Source organism: Rutidosis leptorrhynchoides, chromosome 6, assembly GCF_046630445.1.
Source record: "Rutidosis leptorrhynchoides isolate AG116_Rl617_1_P2 chromosome 6, CSIRO_AGI_Rlap_v1, whole genome shotgun sequence".
NCBI classification, from domain to species: Eukaryota; Viridiplantae; Streptophyta; class Magnoliopsida; order Asterales; family Asteraceae; genus Rutidosis; species Rutidosis leptorrhynchoides.
The window spans coordinates 66,062,322-66,088,488 of record NC_092338.1 but is presented as its reverse complement, the minus strand read 5'-3'; the positions used below and the strand labels follow the sequence as shown (position 1 = coordinate 66,088,488).

The window sequence follows — 26,167 nt, the reverse complement described above, 5'->3', positions numbered from 1 at the left end:
CACGGCTTTAGATGCCGGAAAGAATCTTTGAAGAAATTTCTCAACTAAAACATCCCATGTATCAATCGCTCCTTCGGGTAATGATTCTAACCAATCTTTGGCTTCCCCTTTTAAAGTCCAGGGGAAAAACATAAGATAGATTATTTCATCCTCAATTTCTCGGATTTTAAATAGAGTACAAATTCTATTAAAGGTTCGAAGATGTTCGTTTGGATCTTCTTTTGCTGTACCACTAAATTGGCACTGATTAGTGACCATGTGCAGGATTTGTCCTTTGATTTCAAATCTGGCGGTCTAATTTCTGGTTGATTAATGGCATGACCTTGGCCAGTACGTGTGGCTCTCATTCGGTCTTCCATACTTTGAGGTTCTGGATCTGCCATATCTTGAATAGTTGAATCTGAATCACTAGAAGATTCTGATTTAACGGTTTCTTCCTCGATAACCTCCGTTTGAATAATTTGTGGCTCTGGAGGAATAATTAATGGTTCAGGATCTCTGAATTGTCCTTGAATATCCTCCGGATCCTCAATTGTGAAGTCGGGTTCAAAAAATGGATTATCGGAAATTTGAATTGGAGTACTTGTTCGACTAGAGGATGATTCTAAAGAAAAATCCACGGCGATAATATTGGCTAGATGTCTTGATCGAGTTACAGGTGGTGAACGTATGAAAGGTGGTGAACGTTTCGCTCGGTGCATTCACAGAATATCCTATTAGTTATAAAAATAAAAATTATATAAGCTATCAAATTAATAGACTTTTCTGATTTTGCCCACGTTTTGAATAGCCAAAAGATGCAGCAGGTAGCCAGGACCCTTTAAATCAGAAATCCACAACTCGCCACTAACAAATCCAACTATTACTACGAACCATAAAATTTGCGTCAATTAATTTAATTGCTTACAATAATTTTTCTTCGAAATTTTGAAATAAAAATCTATGTCCTAAAAACTAGAGCGTAGAAATGAAAAAGAAAAAGCGCGTCGAAAAACAAGAAGTCGAAAAATAAACGTCGAAAAACAAACTCTAGAGTAGTCGTACCTTTAACAAAGCAGATATTCTTAGAACATAGTCAAGTTAGATAATCAATCAATCAATCAATCAATCAATATGATCAATATGAAAAACTGCAAAATACCTCCAAGTAATCAGTAATCAATAATTACACTAAAGGAACTTACAAGTGGAACTTACAAATTTCTTGACAAAGGAAATACAGTATATGTCTACTATGGAGTAGTTGTACCTTTAACAAAGCAGATATTCTTACAACATAGATATGCTAGATAATCATAATCAATCATCAATCACTATGATTAATACGAAAAACTTTAAAATACCTTCAGGTAATCAGTAATATATAAATAAATACACTAAAACAATTTAAACATATTATGTTTTTGGAAAAGTCAATTCATTAAAAAGATGAAAACTTTCTAAAAATTTGAGGCTCAGATCTGTTTACAAATGTGGCAAGAGGATTAATCCGCCATGGCTGCAATAACAAAGGTTGCAAAATGTGAAAATTAATATCACCATTCACCATCCTATTATTGTTGTTGCATCATAGGACAAATATACCCTCACATGCTATAAGCTATGAAAAAAGGCAATCCAAACAACCTGTTTTAATAATCTTTGAATTGAATGCTCAGAATCAGATATGGCAACAACCTGTTTTAATAATCTTTGAATTGAATGCTCAGAATCAGATATGGCTTAACAACATCTCAACTTTCTCTCTCGATCTCTATATACACACACACATATAGAATGAAGCTATGAATGAATGAGGGTTGTTAGAAGGGCAACTACCCTCAGAAACCTCAATTTTCTTTTCGCTAGCCTCATTTTTTGATCCAAGTTGTTTTGTAAACGTAACCCTAAAATGGACTGGACTGGTTCAGCTGAAAAGTGTAATTAAATGCTTTGTTTCGTTAGATGATAATATAATGACGTAAATGGAGAGAATTTGGCTCAGATTCTTTAAATGTGAAGTCAGACAAAGGGGTCAGACACCGCCACGACTACAACACCGATTGCAATTTATCAAATCACCATCTGGGTTGCCCCGCCAAGATACGGGCCGAATTCAACGCAAAGTTCGGTTATGATGCTCGGATTACAAACAATCCATACAGGAACTAATATCATCATTGCCATCTCCAAACTTCGGATTTCATCTCATCAAACACTTTCGTATGTTAAATGATAATCACACACACACACACACACACATACACACACACACACCCCTCTATAGAGTAATGTTTAAGTAGAGATAGAGTGAGATTGAGATGTTTCTTTTTTTTTTGAGAAAAAAAGAAGATATATTAAGAACCAAATTACAATACGAGTCTGGACATACCCAAGCCTAGAAATGAAATACAGCAAACAACAACTCTAAAACCAATACATCAAGGTGACAAAACCTACCCAAATCAAGCCGTCTCATCTTTCACGATGCGCTAACATTGGGATCTTAAACCATCAACAATTCACTGCACTGTCAAAGATGTAACACCCTGATTTTTTATTTTTTTTAATCATAGCGGAAGACTTAGTTTACATAAACACCCTTAGTTAGTTACAAACATGATTACCACAAATCATTAGTTAATTACTTCATTACGAACCACAACCGTTACGTTAAACGACTAGTTACTTTATTACAAAAGTTAAGACCTCAGAGTTCGTCTTGTCAAACATATCTTCAGCCCGACTCCCGTCCCTACTAGCACTAAAATCCAAAACCTGCAAGGGAGGAGGTGAGGGGTTAGCACGAGGCTAAGTGAATGGAACTATCACAGGGTCTAGCATACAGTATCAACTTGTACTCCTACATCAACAACTATATACAGCCACATACAGCATACAACAACTGGCAACTATGCTCCAACTAGAGGACCGACGGCTTGTACGGGCACACGACCACTAGCTGATCAGTCTAGAGTCTACCGATAGTCCTTACTACTGAATCCCCAGTATAGTCATCCACACGCAGGTGATGCGTCGTTCAGCACTATACTCAACAAACAGTAGCCAACTGGACCCAACCACAACTAGGTTGACCTCTCTGAGCTGAACCTAACAGATCAAGGTTCCAACTACAACAACAACAACTTGTGCACATACAATCAGTCAACTACTATTACTACAACAGGCAACTAATACTACTAAAAGCATGGCAACTAACAACAATATAAATATAGTAGCGCAACTTGCTACTCTATACTACACCAAGTGATAATCCCACTCATCGATTACCAGCAACAGAAGGCACTCAGAATTCTAATCTTACTGAGCCTTCTCTTCGTCCTTATCACCTGAGAATAGACATAACGTAGTTAATAATCATGTCTTGGTAACAACCTGACAACAAGACAAAAGCACCAATACCAACACTTAATCACTTTACAACTGGTCTGCCAACCGTACGAGTAACACCATCACACGCATGTTTGATAACACTCAACCGTGCGGTTGACAACTCACTCGTACGTTTGGTCTAGGACCAAACATCCTACAGTAACTCACCTGATCCGTATGGTTCACCACACGAGTGCCCAGTGACTCGTACGAGTCACGTCTCAACCGTACGTATCATTACAATCAAAATATAAGTTCTCCATCACCACTCACTCGCACGGTTCACCACACGGTTGACTACCTCAACCGTACGAGTGAATGCTCACTCGTTCGAGTGATGAAGAACAGTAGCAACAACTATTTAGATGGGTTTCAACCCAATATGCACAACACCAAACATTAATACATACTCTAAATCAACACATACAATCATGTATTCACTATATGATAAGTCTACATTATAATTTCAATCAATAACGTCACTCAAATGCGTGCAAAACAAGACATAAACGCTAAAACCCATTTTTCTGACCAAAATAAAGTTTGATCTAGTTTATTAAAAGTTTACCATTGAAAAGTACTCTTCAATACGATTCCAACGATATTTGATTCGTCAAAAACGGAGTTACGTTTTGAAAGTTACGCCCGTTTCAATTTCATAAAAGTACTGTAGCAAATAGTGTTTTCGAACACTGTAGCAAATAGTGACACTGTAGCAATTCGGGTACTGTAGCAAATAGTGACACTGTAGCAATCCGAACACTGTAGCAATTCGGTACTGTAGCAAAATACTGTAGCAAAATACTGTATTTCGAACACTTCGCTGATTTTGTAATTTTTTTTCCCAAAAACTCGATTTCTAAGTGTTTTTGACCAAATTTTAAGCACATGGAAGCTACTAAACATATATACAACCTATTTCTAACATCAATTAAGCATAACTAACACAATTCATGAAGATTCAAGCTAAAAATCACACTTTTTATTCAAGAACACAAAACCCATTTAATCAAGAATCAAAACAAGGATTCAAGTAAACAAACCTGAGATGATGCTTAGGATTCAAGTAAACAAACCTGAGATGATGCTTACAATGGTGCAAGAAATCAGTCTCTTAAGTTTATTGATTCAATTCCAAGTTTAAATCAATTAAGGTTTGAAGAGTGAAGAAGTTAGGTACGGGAGTAATATTTCTAATTTGGAGAAAATGATGGAATAATCCAGATTCAAGCTATTTATATAGGGTTATAAAACCATACCCCATAACACACGGGTATTTACCAGTTATCTGATATCTTTCGTACTTAATTTGACTGCCCTAACAGAGTCCAAATTAAATAAACGAACCTGTTCTGTGACCATTGTCACAAACTGGTCTGAACAAAACAACCAAATAATTATAAACATACAATTATTAAAATCACTAATTACGTCATACCCAAGGGTACCATGGCCATTTCAACTAGGCCCAAAACGCGGGTGTTACAAAAGATACACCATTCCATTTCAAGTCCCAAACATTTGCAGCTCTTAGGACATTCTTTGTATTCTTCAGAAACAGCCACACTTTTATTGCGATTTTGCTGTTCTACAACGTTTGTCAATTATCGACAATTAGAATCTGCATACAAAAAGAAGAACACAATTAGAACTTTCATTTCAATTATCGACAACATGAATTGAGCTGTCAATTTTTGAAATTCCATTCATATTGATCCCACGGATGGCACCAATTGATCAATTCTAAATTCAAACGATACAATTCGAACATTGCAATGATGTGAGGTTGATGTTGTTTCGATGTTTAAGGGACCTTATGACCGTCTTTGACTTTAAAAATTTAGTGTAAAATCATTAATCACCATGACCATGTCCCGGGCTTGAATCATGAATAATACCTTGAAAAGGATTGAAGAATTCTAAAGAACAATTATTTTCTTTTCAAGCTTTCTGGATTCAACCACCTACAAATGAGAGCTCGGCTCACCTATTTATAGGTTTCTAAACTATAGCGGACTGCACGTGAAATCATTTAACATTGCGGTACATACACAATCTTGTAAATATTGCGTTAAGATGCGCAATCTTGTAAATATTACGCGCTGTTCGTTCAACTTAGCGCAATCCATATGCTTGACCACACATATGATCAGCGTATATTGTGATTGGTGATAGTGTACACAGTAGTATACAAATCTATAAACATATATAAATATACATGTAATCTAACATTGTAATTGTAATATAAACAATAAACAATGAACACAATACAAAACACAATTACATTTACCTGTTTAACTATCAATAAGAAAGCATGAGATATACCTGAATTTCTTTAATTCCTTCGTTTACAAATTCCAGCTCAACGGTAAGTAAAGCAATGTTGAAATCAGGTGGAATAAACCTAAAACGTTAACCATAATAAACATTTTTAAAACGTTCTTTAATTGTGTGTAATATTATGAAAATTGGAAAACCTATATTATGTATAAATCTCAAAAAGAGGTGTGATAATACAGAAATACAATCGAGAAAATGTACCAGTTTAGCTTACAAATATTGACAAAAAGCTGATTTTTGTTATAAAATAATTTGATGACTCAAATGAAGAGAATTTGGCTCAGATTCTGTGAGTGTGAAGTCAAACAAAGGGAGTCAGACACCGCCATGGCTACAACACCAGTTGCATTTTATCAAATTACCATCCGGGTTGCCCCGCCAAGATACAGACCGAATTCAACCCAAAGTCCGATTATGATGCTCGGATTACAAACAATCCATACAGAAACTAATACTATCATCATTGCCATCTCCAAATTTCATATTTCATTTCATCAAAGACTATCGTATGTTAAATGATAATCACACACACACATACACAAACACATCTCTATAGAGTAATGTTTGAGTAGAGAAAGAGTGACATTGAGATGCTGGAAACAAGTACTCCGTATTTATGCATATTTATTTATTTATTTATTTATTTATTTATGTTATTGTTTTGCAATTCAAGGGTTGTTTTGTTTGAATTCGGCGAAAAATTGGGGACAAACTCATGGGATCAACATGATCAGATCAAAATCAGATCATGTAGTGGCAAAAGAGAGGCAACAACCCTTTAAAAACACCCGTCGCTATCACCGGAGCCTCATCTGTTTGTGTTTCCGAGCATCATTTTCTTCAGATCCCCAATTTTTTTGTATTGAAGATCTAAAACTGTTAATTAATACTTGTACGAATATCCCTTAACGGGCTTGGTTTTGGGCTTGGGCCTTTGCCGGGTAGTATCGATAACTTGTAAATATGGTACTTTCAACTGTAACTCTGTAAGTTGACTTGATACTATACGGATCAATTATTAGTCTCCACATCTTTTGACACCTACCACCATTTCATTCAGTCAAATTGTTATACAGATCTCAAACGCATCAATGGCTTCTTCTTCTCATCGATCTCTGAAGTATCATGTTTTTCTGAGTTTTAGAGGAGAAGATACTCGTAAAACCTATGTAGATCATCTCTACACGGCTCTTTCGAATAAATCAATTTACACTTACAAAGACGACCAAGCACTTCCTCGGGGTGATTCCATCGGTCCATCCCTGTTGAATGCTATCAAAGGATCGCTAATTGCGATCGTCGTATTCTCGGAAAACTATGCTAATTCTTCATGGTGTTTGGATGAACTTGCACATATTATGAAATGCAGGAAAGAGAGAGGACTAATTGTGATACCCATATTCTATAAGGTGGATCCTTCACATGTGAGGAAGCAGGAAGGGAATTTCGGACGAGCATTTGCTGAAAAAAAGCGTGGTGACGACACCAAAAAGGATTCATGGAGACAAGCAATTGTTGATGCAAGTACAATTGTTGATGCAAGTAATATTGCTGGATGGGTAACCGATGACCTTGCCCACGGGTTATTCTCTTTCCTCTTTTTTGCTTGCATTATATTTCCTTTTTAATGCTTTTTGTGTTTTAATGTTAATCGAGTCTAACGGCAACTATCGATTTAGTGGCGACTTAACTGTCGCTTAAATTGAAATTCAGGCCGGTTTAAAACTCATGGAAATTTGTGTCTACCAGCGTCCCACTCTTTTTTAACTTACTTATTGGCCAGAGGTAAATTCGGAAGCAATCTCTCTATCCACAAAACATTGATAGAGAGAGAGGAATTTCTCTATTCTTGGAAATGTTTTACTCCGGATGGAGAAATGACTTCTCTTTATTCTAGGATAAAGGAAGAATTGTCTACATCTTACCTCCCCATACCCCACTTTTATGAGATTGAGTTTGTTATTGTTGCGTTGTGTTTTAATGTTAACAACTTCCCATTTTACCTTAAGGTAGATGATACATTTCAGCTTTTCATACCTAAAATTTGTGAAATTGAGTATTGTTGTTGTGCGTTGTAACTGATTATTTTGGTGATAAAATTATTAGGTAGATAGGCTCAAATTAGGTTACATCATGATTTTAGAAAGTTTCTTGTGTTTTTTAATTAATTATTATTTATATTTTAAATATCAATCGTGTGATATGTTCACTTGTTTTAACCACTTACCACTCTCAACTATCACACAATATTTTTCTATTATAGACCACATCAGGATTTCCACGCATCACAAATGAACAACAAATTCATTCCCAACAAACAAATTGAATCCACTATATTAATTAAATAACACAATGTATAATTGGTGATGCAAAATGTACAAATAAAACATTAAGCTCGTGATAAGAAGTGCGTTGAAACCCAAGAAAGAAGTGGTAAGTGGTTAAAACAAGTGAACACATCACACGATTGATATTTAAAATATAAATAATAATTAATTAAAAAACACAAGAAACTTTCTAAAATCATGATGTAACCTAATTTGAGCCTATCTACCTAATAATTTTATCACCAAAATAATCAGTTACAACGCACAACAACACACCATTGCCATCCATGTCATGAAAGACATGGCTACCACGAGCTCATATCACGAGATGATGGGAGTCGTCTTATAATTGATCTTTCATTAATCTATGCATTAGATATTTTGTTACTTTTCAAGTTTTTATAAATTCTTTTGTTACTTTTACGTGTCCGGAAAAATTTTATGTCGTGCAACATGAATGTCTTCATATGCATGCCTCAAAGGACACTTATATGGAGGCTTATAAACGCGTCCTTCGCTATATCAAGGGTACTTCTTCTCACATACTTCAACTCAACAAATCTTCTCTCACACGCCTTGTCTCCTATAGAGATGTAGATGGTGTGTGTGTTGGGTGTGTTGGGGGTGTTGGGGGAGGTGGGGTTGAGTGGGTGTCCAGACCACTATGTCCTGCTGAAGCGGTGAAGCATACAACTGTGTTGCTAATGTTGTCTCCGGAATCTGTTGGCTCCGAAACTTTCTTCTCAAGCTTCATTGTCAACCGAGACAGTCTTTGCGTTCGTTCTGTTAGGAATTCTAGGTGAGCCCTAACAAGAACTTGATAACCCTAGTTATCAACCAACCGTGCAACAAACAAATAATCACCAACACAAATAAAGATAAGAACAAGATAGAACAAGGAATTAATGTGGTTGTGTTTAATCGTTTAATTCAAACGAATTGCTTTACTCCACAGCCAGACAGACAGGATTATTATAATTTTCGTAGCTGTAGTTTAGGGTTACATAAAGGTCCTTAAATAGGCATAAAATAACAAGGAAACGACTTAAAGAGCAAGAAAACACGCTTTTCCTCGTCAGGCTCCCGGATAGGCTTTAGCCGCGTCGTGGCTGGAGGAGCCGCGCCATGGCTTGAGGCATGATTTCAGAACAACCTTTTTTACAACGGTCGAACCTTATCCATGTGTTGAGCCACGACGCGCCTTAACACTAAAACGCACTTTTTCTTGTTTTGATATCCTTCACACATCCAACAATCTCCCACTTGAAGGATGATCTAAACACAACCTATTTTATCAACCCATACTCGATCAACACTTCGACTCTTGAACGTACCCGTCTATACCGCCAAGAAACCTTTTTGAGACACGCACACTCTAACCATCAAGCTAGGAGCTTTCGATAAAGAGCACCTCAACTTGTCAAGAAATGTAATCAACAAACAACCTAAACTTCAAATATCATCCCACAACAACAATTTGATTTCCTGACCATAACCCATTTTAAACAATAACGCCGGATAAAGAAACCCGGGACACGCCGTACTTCCACGCCATGGGAAGGAAGGGTTTCGACACCTTTAAACTGAGCTACAATTGAATCACTGTTACTCGCTTGGGATCAATACAAACCAAACCCTCCCTGTTTTTGGGAATCATCTCACTAGACTGTGAGATACCACCGACCCGACTCTATCAACCCCATCACCCAAGTGATCCATCCGTACACAAAACCATCGACTCGATCTATCTTTCCAACAAAGAATAGACTACCTGGTAGAACAAACACGTGGACACAACCATCAAGATACTCATGAGAGAACACCACCACATCCTTGATTCTCCACCTTACCGCTTTCCCTTTCACCGTTGGAACACTGACCACATACGGGCGAACAAATTCAGACGAACCTAATTCTTTAACCCGAGTCAACTCCCAATGTACGGTTGTTGTAATACCAACGACTCCCATAAGAATATCTCGTTCATCTTCTTCGGTCAATTGCAACATAGTTGCCATTGGAGGTGATCTAACTGAAGTCTCGAAATCTCTAGTGCTTCTTAATCGACCAAACTGTTTAGTGGCTTCAACACTCCCACTCAAACTCGATTCCCCACTAGTTCCAAGTCTTCCCGAGCTTCCACTCAAACAAGATCCTTCAAAAAAATCAGAAAGTTCAAGCATGCTAGGATTTTTAGCACCTACTCGCTCACCTAGCCATTCCTCAATAGGAATCTCAACTATATACATGGTTCCCCTTTTCACCCCACAATCAATGGTCCGACCGCCTTTAGACACTCTCCACTAGGGATGGCAATGACCACCCGATCCAGTGGATATCCACCCGATCCACCCGCTTCATGATGGATATGGAAGAACCTAAATGGATATGGATACGGATATGGATGAACCTAAATGGATATGGATATGGATATGGATATGGATATGGATGAAAAGTTTCATCCATGGATATATCCATTACCACCCGAAATACAAATAAAAATACATAAATATAGATATATACTTACATATTTACTATTACAAGCTCATTTACCGTTAGATTTACATTTTGCTTTCAACCCTATAAAAAAATAACTATAATATATAACAACAAAACATGTATATCTAACAATATAAACTTACAAATTTCATATTTAATTTTTCATAATCTATGTTGTAAGTAACTAGAAGGGGGGGGGGGGTTGAATAGTTACTTAATATGTTTTTACCAATTTTTCGATTGATCACAAATTCGATTTTACTTTGATCAACCAACTCAACTCAAACTTGATGTGTGTAGTGTATATGTTCAAATGATAAATGAAGTAATGTAAAGAACATAGACACAAGAATTTATAGTGGTTCGGGTGGATGTTAACTAATCCACCTTAATCCACTCCCCGATTACACTAATCGGGATTTGTTGCTTCACTAAGCACTTTTCTCCAAACCCGGTGGAGATCCGATTTACAAGTCTTCAATCTTCTTTAGTAGACAACAAACCTAATCTTTCTATCCCTTTGAAAGATCAACTCCAACCTAGATCAACTTGTCTTCACCTTGGACAAGTATTAATCTCCAAATAAGATTAATCAACTTTCTAAGTCCCTTTAAGGAAGTAGATCACTAAGCTAGCCTATGCTTCCACTAATTGAAGTTACAAGACTTATACACTCTGCAGTTATGATCCTAACACAATACTAGGACACACATTACATTAAGTAAACTCACAAGATAAATGATTTTGATAAGTAAGTTTACAACAACCCAATTCTATATCTATAAGATCATAGAATCTTCTCTTGCTTGATCACATTTGAGTAGTAGTTGATGCACTTGTGATCACTGGAGATAAGCCTTTGAAATGTGCAAGAGGGTCAGCTTCAAATGCACTTAAATGTTTGCCTTTTATAGTGGGATTCAAAAAATAGCCGTTGACACACGGTTGCCTGCACGGTCGACCGTGGTGCGACCGTGCGTGCTCCAGTCCAAAATTGGTATCCGTTTGACTCAGATTTGAACACCACATTTTGGCACCTTTACTCCTTCTAGCACCTGCAAAAGAAACCAAACATCCTATACAAGTATTATATGCATTAAGTGTGTGAGATTTGGTCTTATTGCATGAAAGTGACTAATCATTCCAAAAGTGGCAAACCCAACATTCTTGGAGAAGTGTCTTGATTGATATTTAGGGAAATTTCAGTTTGGTCAAGACTTAGTTAGTCACATTAATGCTCTTGGTTCAATTCTAAAGGCTAGTCACTATATCATTAACTTCCTAGTTCCAATTAATCACAAGTCATGTTTCATTTGAGTTTAGTTAGGGATTAATTGAATAATGTCTCTATAAGATAATCATGAAGTATGTAGAGACATTAAGGTTAAGTTATTTTTGAACAAGCAATCACACTTAGTTACTTAGACTAGACCAAATAGACAATTGACTATAGTTTCATTGTGAACCATTTTACACTTAATCTATTGGAGTAGGTTAGTTACTTGAATCCTAACTAATGAGTACATGGCAAACATATTAATCAAGTTGACAAGTTTATGAGTATTAAGCATTATTAGCAAGTAGCAAGTAATACTCACATAGCAAGAGATAGTTATTCTAGAATTAATCATATAGATACTTGCACAACTTATAATTCAAGCACTTAATAAGTTTAATGTGCAATATAACACATTACATGATTAATGTGTAAGCACACATTAATGTCCAACACAGGCACAAGGGAAGAGCAATCTCTAGTTGGGACTTGGAGACCATCCTAAATGTATCTAAGTGTGTTTTAGGATTACAAGTCATTTCTAGTTTAACCTTGAGAGCATTGTTCTTCATTTAGCCTTAATTAATCACTAAGTCATTTCTAATAGCAATTATTGTTCTAGTGATATTGCGTTAAGTGTGTTGGTACTTGATGACCATACTAAGGATATCTAGATAAGAATGAAGATCACAAGTTGTTGATTAACACTTATGTGTTATGCCTAATCTTGGTTAATTTGTCATTAAGATGTCATTAGGCGTAATTAATCACAATTAGTGTTTTTATGACCAAAACTCAATTGAGTATGGAGAATGCATCTATTCTAAGCATGTTGAGAAAGGTTTCATGAATTATAGATGTCGGGAACTAGTCAAACTTTATTTGGTCAAAAATGGTAACAGAAGAAACTGCGGTCGCACTGCGGTTGACCGTGGTGGCGACCGTGCAACTTGTTTTCACAAAACTACTTTGCAATTCAGTTTGGGGTTTCACGGTTGACTATGCGGTCGACCGTACCTCGACCGTGTGTTTACCTGAACTTTTAATTTCATTTTTAATCCTATGTTTGACTTGGTCGTTTGCAAGATAAGGTATGGATTAGTGACCTTGCATGTTTTATGTTAAGATGTCAGTCATCACTTATGCATATGTATGTGTCATCATCAAAATATATTCTTTGGTTAATCATACTTAAGTTTATCATTTAGTGTATTAACCCACATTCAACCAACATTCTCCCCCTTTTTGATGATGACAAACATACAAGTGATGAGGGACATTTTGCTATAAATACGCAAGTGTTAACAATCACTTGTATCCATCTTTCTCCCCCTTTTGTCGAAGCAAAAAGGTTAGCTCCCCCTAGAACTAAGCTCGCCCTTAGAACAAAACTCCCCCTTAAATTGTGCACGTTGGAAAAACATATATATTAAAACACAACAAGCACACATTTTATTCAAAGTGAGCACGAAACATAGCGATGCATATATGAAAATATGCATGGAAGACACATAAATTGGATGTATAGATAGGCATTCTTCAAATTGCCTTGACCTATTTCTTGAGGTGAATGTAGTGATTAGTGTCTCTTATAATTCCTTCTAGCTTGTTTAGATGTCGTCTGATCTTTAGAACATTTTCGTGAATGACACTGATTTGTCCTTTGGTCGCAAGGAGGTTAAAGTTTGGAGGGTTATCAAGAGAAGGTTCAACAAATGGTCTGGTTGAAGCTCTGCAAATCGGGTATGACGAGACTTGAGCAGCGTAGTGATATGAAGTCGTCAATTTGAGATGAGCAAAGAGTTAAGTGAAGGCTATAAGGTAGTTTCAAGAAGGGTTCTTGAGCTGCCTGTTGCATTCTAGATGCCATCAGAAATGCAATGTTTACCTTAAGTGAGTGTATGAGACACCACAAAAGAGTAACCTCATTTGCATTCATTCTCCAAAGTAATTCACCCTTTTCATATACGTTTATGGAGATGATCTGTTGCCATAGATCATATGTTGAAGCAAGGTGATGCACTAAGAAACCCTCTTTATTGACGGATTCAAATTTGAGTGGTCCTTCACTCAGTGTTTCAAGAACACATTCTTTTTCCAACCATTCTGAAAACTCATCAAATGAGTTTGGGTTAAGGAAAAATTTGATCCCGTTACTTGGAACATCCATGATGTTTTCAAATTCTTCAAGTGTCAAGGAATAGCTTTTGCCATAGAGAGTGAATGATATCTTCATATCATCATGGAATTGGAAGTTTGCATAGAACTCGTTCACATGAAGAGGATATAGAGGTCCTCGAAGATTGAGAAAGACATTCCAATTCACACTAGAGAAGTTGGCCAGCGAATAGGTTGAGAGTTGATGGGTTGACACTTCTCTTCCTTCGGCAATTTGTCTCATGATTTGGTTGTGGGTTTATAGGGATTGTGAAGGTGGGTATGAGTTTTAGTTGAGTGTGCTAGTATTTATAGAGACCTACTAGGAACTACTTTTACTTTTTCACAAGAGAGGTAGGTCAAATGAGTAAAGTCTTTTGGTTGACAAGTCAATTTTCACTTGAGAGAAGTTATTGAGCCTAATGGGACAAAATGATTTTTAGTTTATGCAAGGTTTATTTTGCAGTTGAGCTTCGGACGTCCGTGATGTAAGCCGTGGATTAATTGTTTTGGAAAAATTTAAACTTGCTGTTGGTACAGAACACACACGGTTGGATTCACGGTCGAGTTCAGCCGTATATAAATCTGACATGCTTGGTATTTTTGATTAAAGGCATGTAATAAGCACACACAAATACTTCATTAAACACACATATTAAAGTTCTCCAAACATTTAGTTTTAAACATTCAACCATTCAACCATAGAAAGTTTTCACGAGAGTTAGTTAGAATTCTTCACTTGAATCATCATCCTCCTCATTTCCTGGCCTACAGGTCAAACTTCTGATCACTCCTTTAAGTAACTTATTCATTTTTGATTCCTTTTTCAGACTTTTGATTTGAGTCTGATAGATCTTATCCATCTTGGCATTGACCCCAAGATCCCTCACCGGTTCACTTTCTTCTTCGTTTTCACTGTCTGATATCTCAATAGCTCCTCTGCTCGTTCCTGACTCATTGGTAGTTCTTCTTCGTTTGGAGGTTGATCCTCCTGTTGTTTTTGGTGGTAGGATTGGTTTATGAGTGAGTGGAAGAGAGTCATCACTTGCGATTTTGAGGTGTCTAAACAGTTTGTTTAGATGCATTCCATAAGGCAATCCTCGAGTTGTTTCGGTGATGAGTCCACTCATCCTGGTTGCCATCAGATAGGCAATATTTACTTTGATTCCACTTTCCAAACACCACAAGAGAGCCACTTGAGTAACATGAATGTTTGAGTGATTTCCTGATCTGCAGTAGATGTTGTAGTCAATGACTTTGTTCCAAACTTCATACTCAGAAGAGAGATGTCTACTCAGTACTCCAGATCTCTCAATTTCAGAGCGAGGAACACTGTCTTTGCACAGTGCATCTATTACTGCCATTTTGTTGGAGATAAAACTTGGAAGATATGCCACTCCATGATGTGAACTGAAGAATTCTTCACCATCTGTTGGAACTTGGAGAATGCGTCCGAAATCCTCGAGTGAGTAGTGGTAATTGGTGCCTTGAAGACTGAAGGAGACTTCATTGTTCACGAAATTGAAATTTGCATAAAATTCGCGAATGAGAGATGGATAAATGGGACCATTAAGAGTGAGAAACACTTCCCATTTAAGAGTTTTGAATTGTCTCACAAGTTCTGGCATTTGATCGTGGGCAACTTTTCTTCCTTCAGTGATAGGACGTCTAGAGAGAAACCAAGCATTGTACCTAATTCTCTCTGTAGGATCCGAAGGTGGGTTGTATGAGTCCTTTCTTTTTGGTTCGTCTCCTCTTGCCATTTTCTACACAATGATACTTCAGATTAGTTCAAAGTTTATAATTTCAATTGTAGGCAACAAGTTTTGCAAACTTTAATTATCATCAATAATTAGACGTTTTGATGTTAATGTTCTTCACATTTTCACTCTTCATTAGTGTCAATGAGTTTGCAACTAGATTAAGATTTTCACAAAGTTCATATGTGTTCTAGACTTTTGAAATCATCATCAACACATGTTTTGACATTCAACATTATTACACTCAATTAGCAACAATGTCATTCATATCATATGAACAATGCTTCTATGAAAATCTAACCTAGATGTATAATGAACCCTAGAATTATCCAAAGTTAAATCAATGCATACAATAATCATTACTACAATCGTTTCTAAATTGTTCTTCAAGAACAATTTCAATTGTTTGCATCAATTTTGGTTTTGATTCATTCTAGTCAGGGTTTCTTCATAGCCCTAATTCATCATACAAACACAATTGAATGTTAGGAAAACAAGGATTAATCATACCGAAAGTAGGAATTGAAATTGAGGGAATGAGCGTTCTTCTCCGTGCGGTCGATCTTCTCAGCCGTGTGTAGGTGTGTGTGTTTTGAAGTGGGTTGAAAGGAAATAAAAGTGAGGGTTTAATTTAATTTAAAACAGAATCAGACCACGCACGGTCGAAGCACAGTCGACCCGTGGTGTTAGCCGTGTAGATATTTTTCACGCACAGGACAGGAGTCTGTGGTCGAGTATACGGTCAGCCGAGGTGCTGCCGTGGATCCTTCTGATCACTCGTTTCTTCACTTCTTCTTTCTTCGAACGCGTTTTGACGATTCTTAGGTTCTATAGAATACTTGAGGACAAGTTTTCTTTTCCTAACATTGAATGATTACATCCTCCCGATGTTTAATCATCAATGATACGTAATATACTATATCTATATGTATATATATTTATATTCAATCACACATAGTATACACAAAACGCTTCAATCTAGTATTAAGCATGCAATACATGTTTTCACATAAACACACAATCCTAAGGCAAGTAAGCTTCCTACACTTGATCTTTTAAAATCATTCTTCAAAAACAATTTGCATTTGTAAGAAAAACCTTTCGTTTATACAAAGTCTTGTGAGAAGGTTATTCTCATTAGCATTTTAATCATTGATTTTGATTGACTTTAAGATTACCCAATCCTTGACTTATCCCTACCATGGAATTGCTAGCTTGGTCCATTTTTCCCATGTTTTCAATTTTCCTAATAATAGACAATGGACTTTGGCTACAAGATTTGTGTTTGCTAGAGTCGTGACATACATTCATTTCATGTTTACCTCTTGATGAATCACAAATAGTTATCCTTTCAAGTGTTCTTTTCAAAGAGTTATTTTCATCAATTAAAACTTTGTTAAGTTGTCTAACTTTGTGTAATTCTTTCTCCAAAAGTTTTACTTTGTCACGACTACTATCATACACAAATTTAATAGTCTTGTAATCATCTAACAATTCTTCATAATTAGAAGGATAGAGTACATGTACCTCATTGCAATCCATGCTTGAGACATCATCTTCTTTGAATGGAGATTCAACCTCTTCTTCACTTTGACCATCTTGATCCACATCATTTCAAGAACTCATGAGGCAAAAGTCTTCATCTTCTTTCAACCCTTTTGCTTGAAAATCACCAACCTTTTTCAAACCCTTCTCTATTCCTCTACTCTTTAAACTCCTAGAGTTTAAATCTTCTTGAGAACATAGTGAGTCCCAACATTCTTTTGCACTTTCACATGAAATTATCTTTAATCTTTCTTCACTAGGAAGAATTCCATGAAGTAGTGAAATTGCATCAAATTGTTTCAAAACATCATTGTTTTGAAAAGTTGACTTCACTAGTCTTGAACTAGCTTGTGGCACAAAGTCTCCTACTTTGATTATTCTCCACAAGTAGTAATCCTTGGATTTGAGATAAGACTCAAATCTTGATTTCCACACATCAATATTCATCTTATCAAAGATTGGTGCTTCTTTCACCAATTCTTCCAAATATCCCATAGTTTGAGTTGATCTGAGAATCGTTGACTCAAGTTTTTGCACAAAACGACTTTTGACGCTTTCGCGATCGTTTGTAGTGCAATGATTTGAGCAACCGCTCTGATACCAATTGTAAGTAACTAGGGGGGGGGGGGTTAATAGTTACTTAATACGTTTTTACTAATTTTTCGATTGATCACAAATTCGATTTTACTTTGATCAACCAACTCAACTCAAACTTGATGTGTGTAGTGTATATGTTCAAATGATAAATGAAGTAATGTAAAGAACATAGACACAAGGATTTAAAGTGGTTCGGGTGGATGTTAACTAATCCACCTTAATCCACTCCCCGATTACACTAATCGGGATTTGTTGCTTCACTAAGCACTTTTCTCCAAACCCGGTGGAGATCCGATTTACAAGTCTTCAATCTTCTTTAGTAGACAACAAACCTAATCTTTCTATCCCTTTGAAAGATCAACTCCAACCTAGATCAACTTGTCTTCACCTTGGACAAGTATTAATCTCCAAATAAGATTAATTAACTTCCTAAGTCCCTTTAAGGAAGTAGATCACTAAGCTAGCCTATGCTTCCACTAATTGAAGTTACAAGACTTATACACTCTGTAATGATGATCCTAACACAATACTAGGACACACATTACATTAAGTAAACTCACAAGATAAATGATTTTGATTAGTAAGTTTACAACAACCCAATTCTATATCTATAAGATCATAGAATCTTCTCTTGATTGATCACATTTGAGTAGTAGTTGATGCACTTGTGATCACTGGAGATAAGCCTTTGAAATGTGCAAGAGGGTCAGCTTCAAATGCACTTAAATGTTTGCCTTTTATAATGGGATTCAAAAAATAGCCGTTGACACACGGTTGCCTGCACGGTCGACCGTGGTGCGACCGTGCGTGCTCCAGTCCAAAATTGGTATCCGTTTGACTCAGATTTGAACACCACATTTTGGCACCTTTACTCCTTCTAGCACCTGCAAAAGAAACCAAACATCCTATACAAGTATTATATGCATTAAGTGTGTGAGATTTGGTCTTATTGCATGAAAGTGACTAATCATTCCAAAAGTGGCAAACCCAACATTCTTGGAGAAGTGTCTTGATTGATATTTAGGGAAATTTCAGTTTGGTCAAGACTTAGTTAGTCACATTAATGCTCTTGGTTCAATTCTAAAGGCTAGTCACTATATCATTAACTTCCTAGTTCCAATTAATCACAAGTCATGTTTCATTTGAGTTTAGTTAGGGATTAATTGAATAATGTCTCTATAAGATAATCATGAAGTATGTAGAGACATTAAGGTTAAGTTATTTTTGAACAAGCAATCACACTTAGTTACTTAGACTAGACCAAATAGACAATTGACTATAGTTTCATTGTGAACCATTTTACACTTAATCTATTGGAGTAGGTTAGTTACTTGAATCCTAACTAATGAGCACATGGCAAACATATTAATCAAGTTGACAAGTTTATGAGTATTAAGCATTATTAGCAAGTAGCAAGTAATACTCACATAGCAAGAGATAGTTATTCTAGGATTAATCATATAGATACTTGCACAACTTATAATTCAAGCACTTAATAAGTTTAATGTGCAATATAACACATTACATGATTAGTGTGTAAGCACACATTAATGTCCAACACAGGCACAAGGGAAGAGCAATCTCTAGTTGGGACTTGGCGACCATCCTAAATGTATCTAAGTGTGTTTTAGGATTACAAGTCATTTCTAGTTTAACCTTGAGAGCATTGTTCTTCATTTAGCCTTAATTAATCACTAAGTCATTTCTAATAGCAATTATTGTTCTAGTGATATTGCGTTAAGTGTGTTGGTACTTGATGACCATACTAAGGATATCTAGATAAGAATGAAGATCACAAGTTGTTGATTAACACTTATGTGTTATGCCTAATCTTGATTAATTTGTCATTAAGATGTCATTAGGCGTAATTAATCACAATTAGTGTTTTTATGACCAAAACTCAATTGAGTATGGAGAATGCATCTATTCTAAGCATGTTGAGAAAGGTTTCATGAATTATAGATGTCGGGAACTAGTCAAACTTTATTTGGTCAAAAATGGTAACAGAAGAAACTGCGGTCGCACTGCGGTTGACCGTGGTGGCGACCGTGCAACTTGTTTTCACAAAACTGCGTTGCAATTCAGTTTGGGGTTTCACGGTTGACTATGCGGTCGACCGTACCTCGACCGTGTGTTTACCTGAACTTTTAATTTCATTTTTAATCCTATGTTTGACTTGATCGTTTGCCAGATAAGGTATGGATTAGTGACCTTGCGTGTTTTAAGTTAAGATGTCAGTCATCCCTTATGCATATGTATGTGTCATCATCAAAATATATTCTTTGGTTAATCATACTTAAGTTTATCGTTTAGTGTATTAACCCACATTCAACCAACATATGTTTTATAGTAAATTTTAAAAATTTTGTTATATCTTCGACAAAGATTACACATTTTTATGGATAGAATTTGATTATGTCATGTTATAATTATTTTTGATATACTACGTTTTTGTTTTAATCGCATATTAGTAAATATTATAACATTTTTATTTATTTATATCCATTGGATATCCATTAACCCGCTTAATCCACTGGATATGGATATGGACGGATGACCTGAAACTAAATGGATATGGATATGGATGAACCAAAACTAAATGGATATGGATATGGATACAGCATCACCGGATCCATATCCGATCCATTGCCATCCCTACTCTCCACCTTTGATCTCCAAACGAAACATGACAATTTTCATCATCCAACTGCCCAACTGAAATTAACCTTTTCGCGAGTTTGGGTACGAATCTCACGTTTCTCAAGATCTAAATATAATCCAAGTGTTTTATATCAAGATCACCAATACCTGCAATATCAAGTAAATTCCGGTCTGCAACTCGAACTTTACCTGAATACCGCCTGAAATTAAACATCTCGTTCATGTAGGGGGGAGGCATGATACGAGGCACCCGAATCTAAAATCCAAGATTCGTCAGGAAACTCCTCATGACAAATCAAAGCATCTTCAATCATCGCCGTTGTGTTCTCACCCGCCTTCACACCCGACACTGCGATCTAAAGTGATCGACTTGCTGACAATTCCAACAAACAACGTTTCTTCCATGAGATGGATCTCTCTTAGATCTTGTCTTGCTTTTACTTCTACCCCTAGATCAGCCAGATGCGTTCAAAAGAGAACCCGAATTTCCATAATCTTTTCTTGTAATTCCCTCACTGAGAATTAAATCACGGATCCCTTCAAACATCAACTTAGTAGTTCCAGATGAACCACTAACTGCTGTAACCTTAGAATAGGTAGAACCTTAGAAGTCGGTTTATAAGTCTTGTGCTATACCGTTTTTGTATAAAATCAGTTGAATATTAGGCGTGTATATTTGAAAGTATATCAAGTCATATAATTAGGAGAGTTAGGTATATTCTGCGAATATGTATGTATACCTGAGACATCAATTACAGAACCATCGAATTATTTAAGTTTACATACATACTATAGAGATACATTTAATGTTAAATACATTCACACACACACACACCAAGTCAACAAGTTAATTGCATATCCATGTTTAAATTTTGCTAGCTAGCTATTTGGTATTTCACTTAAAATCTGTTACAACAATACTCAAATACGAGTATAAGTTAATTATAGAGAAGGAAAGAACACAAAAAACTACATTTTTTATACTCTTGCTTCAAATTAAAAAGGTGCGATTACAAGTTACTTAAATACTAGAAAAACATATAATAAACTACTATTGTTAGGACTCATAATAAAGTCGTAAAATGTATCGATTTGTATGCTAGGACTTAAGTGTAAAGACGTGATGGATAGAAAACGATCTATAAGCACAGAATTGATTGAGAAACATGATTTCAATCTGGCGCCTAAATCAGTTTTGAAACAGAGAATATGTAAAACTTTGATTTTGTAAAATTGATGACTGATTTAATGATTTTAAGATTGACGAAGGTTAAGTAAGAATTATAGAACAAATTATGATGCTTAATTCTAACATAAACAAGCTAACAATATCAGATCATGATGAACTTTTACAAGAACAATGACCAAACCCTAGAATGCTAAATGATGATGAATCTGAGTGAAATGATGATTAAAAACAGAAGCTAGATTGATGACTTTGCTCTGATACCACGTGATATTCCATACAAATTCACATAGATTCAATTACAAGATGAGTGATGCGATTCTAGAGTGAGAAATTGAGGTGGTGAAGATGCTCCTAGTCAAGTTCAAGAGAGTCATGTGGAAGGTTCACTTTCAGTTTTAGTTTCTCTCACTAGGTTCATCTTCACCACCTCAATTTCTAACTCTAGAATCGAATCACTCATCTTGTAATTGAATCTATGTGAATTTGTATGGAATATCAACTGTTCATACCCCTGATCTACTTAATCTATCATGCTATTATTCTATATCCATTACTTATCCACCACTCAACACATGGTATAAAACTAACTATAACGCATGTAGGTGCATTAAACCCACGTTCTCTTCCTAATCTGTTGGTAGCCAACCCCATCTTCTCCAACCAAGTCAATAAAAGACCAAATCTCTAACAAACCGATTAACTGCACCATGATAAGCGAATAATGGCCATAACAATAGATGTGATGCTTATCGAATTAAGGGTGCATTTGATAAATCTGAATGATTAAGCACCGAATGATTCAATGATTTAAAGGTTGTGAATGAATTTAGTTCTGAATGACAATAAGCTGTTTGATAATGATTTTGGATAAACAATATGAATTGATTAAATCAACTTATTATCGTTTACATTAACAAAGATTTCTATATACTTATTTGATAAGTGTTCTGGATACAATTTAAGAAGAATATTAGATAAACTTTAGGCTCGTAATGGTTAAGAGAGTGTTTCAACTCTTAATGGTTCAACACTGAATGTTGAACCGTTCAGCACCATATGTCATTCAGAGGTCAGAAACAAACGCATTGAATGCTGAATGGTTAGCATTCAGTGCTGAATTATTCCATTAAGAGGTAAACAAACGCACCCCAAGTGTAGTACTTTTATTATACCTGGTGATCTTATTCTTATAGTAAATTAATCTTGGTTTGTGGGAGAAATGATTCCTTGTGAATGCCAGCATAAACTAATCATCCTTTACCTCGAATGTGCAGGTATGAATCAGAGGGAATCAAATTAATTGTTGATACGATCTCCAAAAGATTGTTTCCCTTATATCCTTACATAAATGAAAAACTTGTTGGAATGGAGTCTCGTTTGAAATCATTAAACTCACTGCTAGATATTGAGTCAGGTGGTGTGCACATGGTTGGGATATGGGGTGTTGGGGGTAGTGGCAAGACAACTCTTGCTCATTTTGCTTATAGACATTTCTCTCACCAGTTTGATCGTCATTGCTTTATTGGGAAAATTCGGGAGAAATCAGCAAAACGTGCTTTGGAAAAACTTCAAGAGGAAGTTCTATCATCTCTTTTGAAAACAGATGAGAAAGTACAAATTGTTGAAGAAGGACAACATAAGATAGCAAGTATTTTAAGTCTTAGTCCAATTTTAATTGTTCTTGATGATGTTGATGACGATAGCCAAATAGAGGCTTTAGCTGGATCTCATGAATGGTTTGGGGATGGGAGCCGAATAATAATTACAACTAGAGACGAACATTTGCTACACAGAGACAATGTAAAGATATATCACGTTGGTTTATTGCCACCCGATGAGGCAATTCAACTCCTTGAGAAACATGCACTGCTGAAAGATAAACCTCCTATAGAAGACTATGATACGCTTTCACGGCGTGTGATTTCTTACGCAGATGGCCTCCCATTAGCACTTAAAGTTTTAGGTTCTTTACTACGTGGTAAAGAAAAGAAGGGGTGGGAAAGTGCCTTAGACAAGATGAAGAATATCCCAAATCTTGAAATCATACACACACTCAAAATAAGTTATGATGGACTGGAACCTAACGAAAGAGAGTTATTCTTGGATATAGCTTGTTTCCATAGGGGCAATAATGTAAATCATGTAATGAAGATACTTGATGCTTGTGATTTTTACCCAGATGACGGGATTGTATTGCTTAGGGATAAGGCTCTCATAACTATTTCGGATGGTATGCTTGAGATGCATGACCTGGTTCAAAAAATGGGCCACTACGTCGTTCGAAACCAACATCCTAAGGAACCTGAGAAACGTAGTAGGGTTTGGAAGACTAACGAAATTTTAGAAATGTGCTACAATGATTCAGCAATGGTAAAGGTTAAATTAGGTTTATATTATAACGATACATACATATACATCCATACCCATAAAACCTACTCCCGAGTATATTTTATAATAATGTATTATTTAATTATTGCAGGAAAATAACGAGATTGAAGCAATAAGGTTTGGTGGCAACTCATCAGTGTTCTTCAAACTTGTTTCAAACATGAAGAAGCTAAGGTTGTTATTGGTGGATGCCACAGAAGGTGCACATGATTATTCTGTTCAAGGTGTTGAAGCGCCTAGTTTTCTTTCAAATGAGTTGAAGTATATTGATTATGCTTATTATCCTGGAAGTCCGTTTCCAGCAGACTTTCAACCAAGGAAGCTTGTTGTTCTAATGTTGCCTAATACCTTGCAAAAAGAACTTTGGCAAGGCTGCAAGGTAAACTCAAATGTTCCTCTGATTTAACATATATTTACAAGTATAAGTGTATAACAGAGGTTACACCTTGCAATAAGGAATTTACGCCATAAATTTAGAATAACTATATCAACACAGCTACTTACTCGTTGCATTAAATATTGATGTAACTATAAAAACTACGTATATTAGGTAACGCCGTAACGCGCATCACATTTTTTTGGTATTCCTTTTCGGGCCCGAGTTTTCGAATCGCTTTGCAAACCGAGTAATCTCGAGGCGACAGAGTCGTGCATGGAATGCTTCTTTCTCAACTATTTTTCTATTGATAATTTTGTCCTTCGTATAGTTGTCAAATTCCTACGAAAAACTTTATGTAAGACATTAATGTTTTAATCACTCCTTTTAGTTTTATCATAAAGTTATGACAATTATATACAATATATAATATATTAAGTTACTATTATACAGTAATTATAAAGATAGTTTGGAGGTCCTTCGGGAAGAGCTTTCCCTCGGTTAGAAGGAGGGAAGACTTTCTTTACCCTTAGTGTAGAAATGACTTACTTTTACATCTCACCTCCCATATACCTCACAGTTTTAAGATTGGGTATCGTTGTTGTTGTAACAATCGTAATGATATTCTGATAAATAATGTATTAACTATGTGTTGGCAAACATCAGGTTCTACCACAATTGAAAGAGCTATACCTCGAAGACGCGGAGAAGTTAGTCAGCACACCAGATTTTGATGGACTTCCATGTCTTGAAAATCTAAGACTCAATCGTTGTAGCAGTTTGGAAGAGATTGATCCATCACTTGGATATCGTAACAGCCTAGTTCACGTATTTGTATCTGATTGTGAAAACCTTAGATCTTTTCCAACCATTTTCTCTTTAAAAAAACTAAAGACTCTTGAAATCGAGAATTGTAAAGAGCTTGTTGAGTTTCCAGAGATCCAAGCAAGCATGGATAGCTTGATAAAGTTATATTTAAGGTGTGTTGGGATACATGTTCTGCCAGCCTCATCAATCGGTAAATACTGTACCAACCTTATTTTGCTAAAATTGGAACATTGTATACATTTAAAGAGAATAGAAGGCAACTTTCAAGACTTGAAACAGTTGGAGAACTTTGAGTTGAATGGTTTGTTTAATCTTGAGAAGCTTCCAAGCAAACTTTTTAATTCAGAATGTTCTTTAAAAAGATTGGATCTCAGTGACTGTCAGATGGAAGATGGAGAGATCCCTGGTGATGTTGGTGAATTATTAAACTTAACAGAGTTGGATCTAAGTGGGAATAACTTTTCACGATTACCTTTCAGTCTCTTGCGACTTACTCAACTCAAACTACTCAGCCTGCGGCATTGCTACAATCTTCTTGAGTTGCCTGAATGCGCATCAAGTATAGATATACTTACATATGGTCTCCAGTCACTTAAATCAAGGAAGTATGATGTGTTTCTTAGTTTCAGAGGGGAAGATACTAGCAAGAACTATGTAGATCATCTCTACACAGCTCTTTCAGATCAACTAATTCACACTTACAAAGACGACCAAACACTTCCTCGGGGTGATTCCATCCGTCCATCCCTGTTGAATGCTATTGTGGAATCGCAAATTGCAGTCATCGTATTCTCAGAAAACTATGCTAATTCTTCTTGGTGTTTGGATGAACTTGAATACATTATGAAATGC

General features: G+C 36.0%; 1 protein-coding gene across 1 annotated transcript; it reads left to right on the top strand.

Moving 5' to 3' along the window:
- The first annotated feature begins 6,803 nt into the window (after positions 1-6,803).
- On the top strand, positions 6,804-26,162 carry LOC139853713 (TMV resistance protein N-like). The gene is made up of 5 exons (XM_071843079.1): positions 6,804-7,294; positions 22,998-24,093; positions 24,203-24,490; positions 25,154-25,969; positions 26,097-26,162. Exons 1-5 carry the CDS (start codon positions 6,804-6,806, stop codon positions 26,160-26,162), a joined length of 2,757 nt encoding a protein of 918 aa, XP_071699180.1.
- Positions 26,163-26,167: the final 5 nt, after the last annotated feature.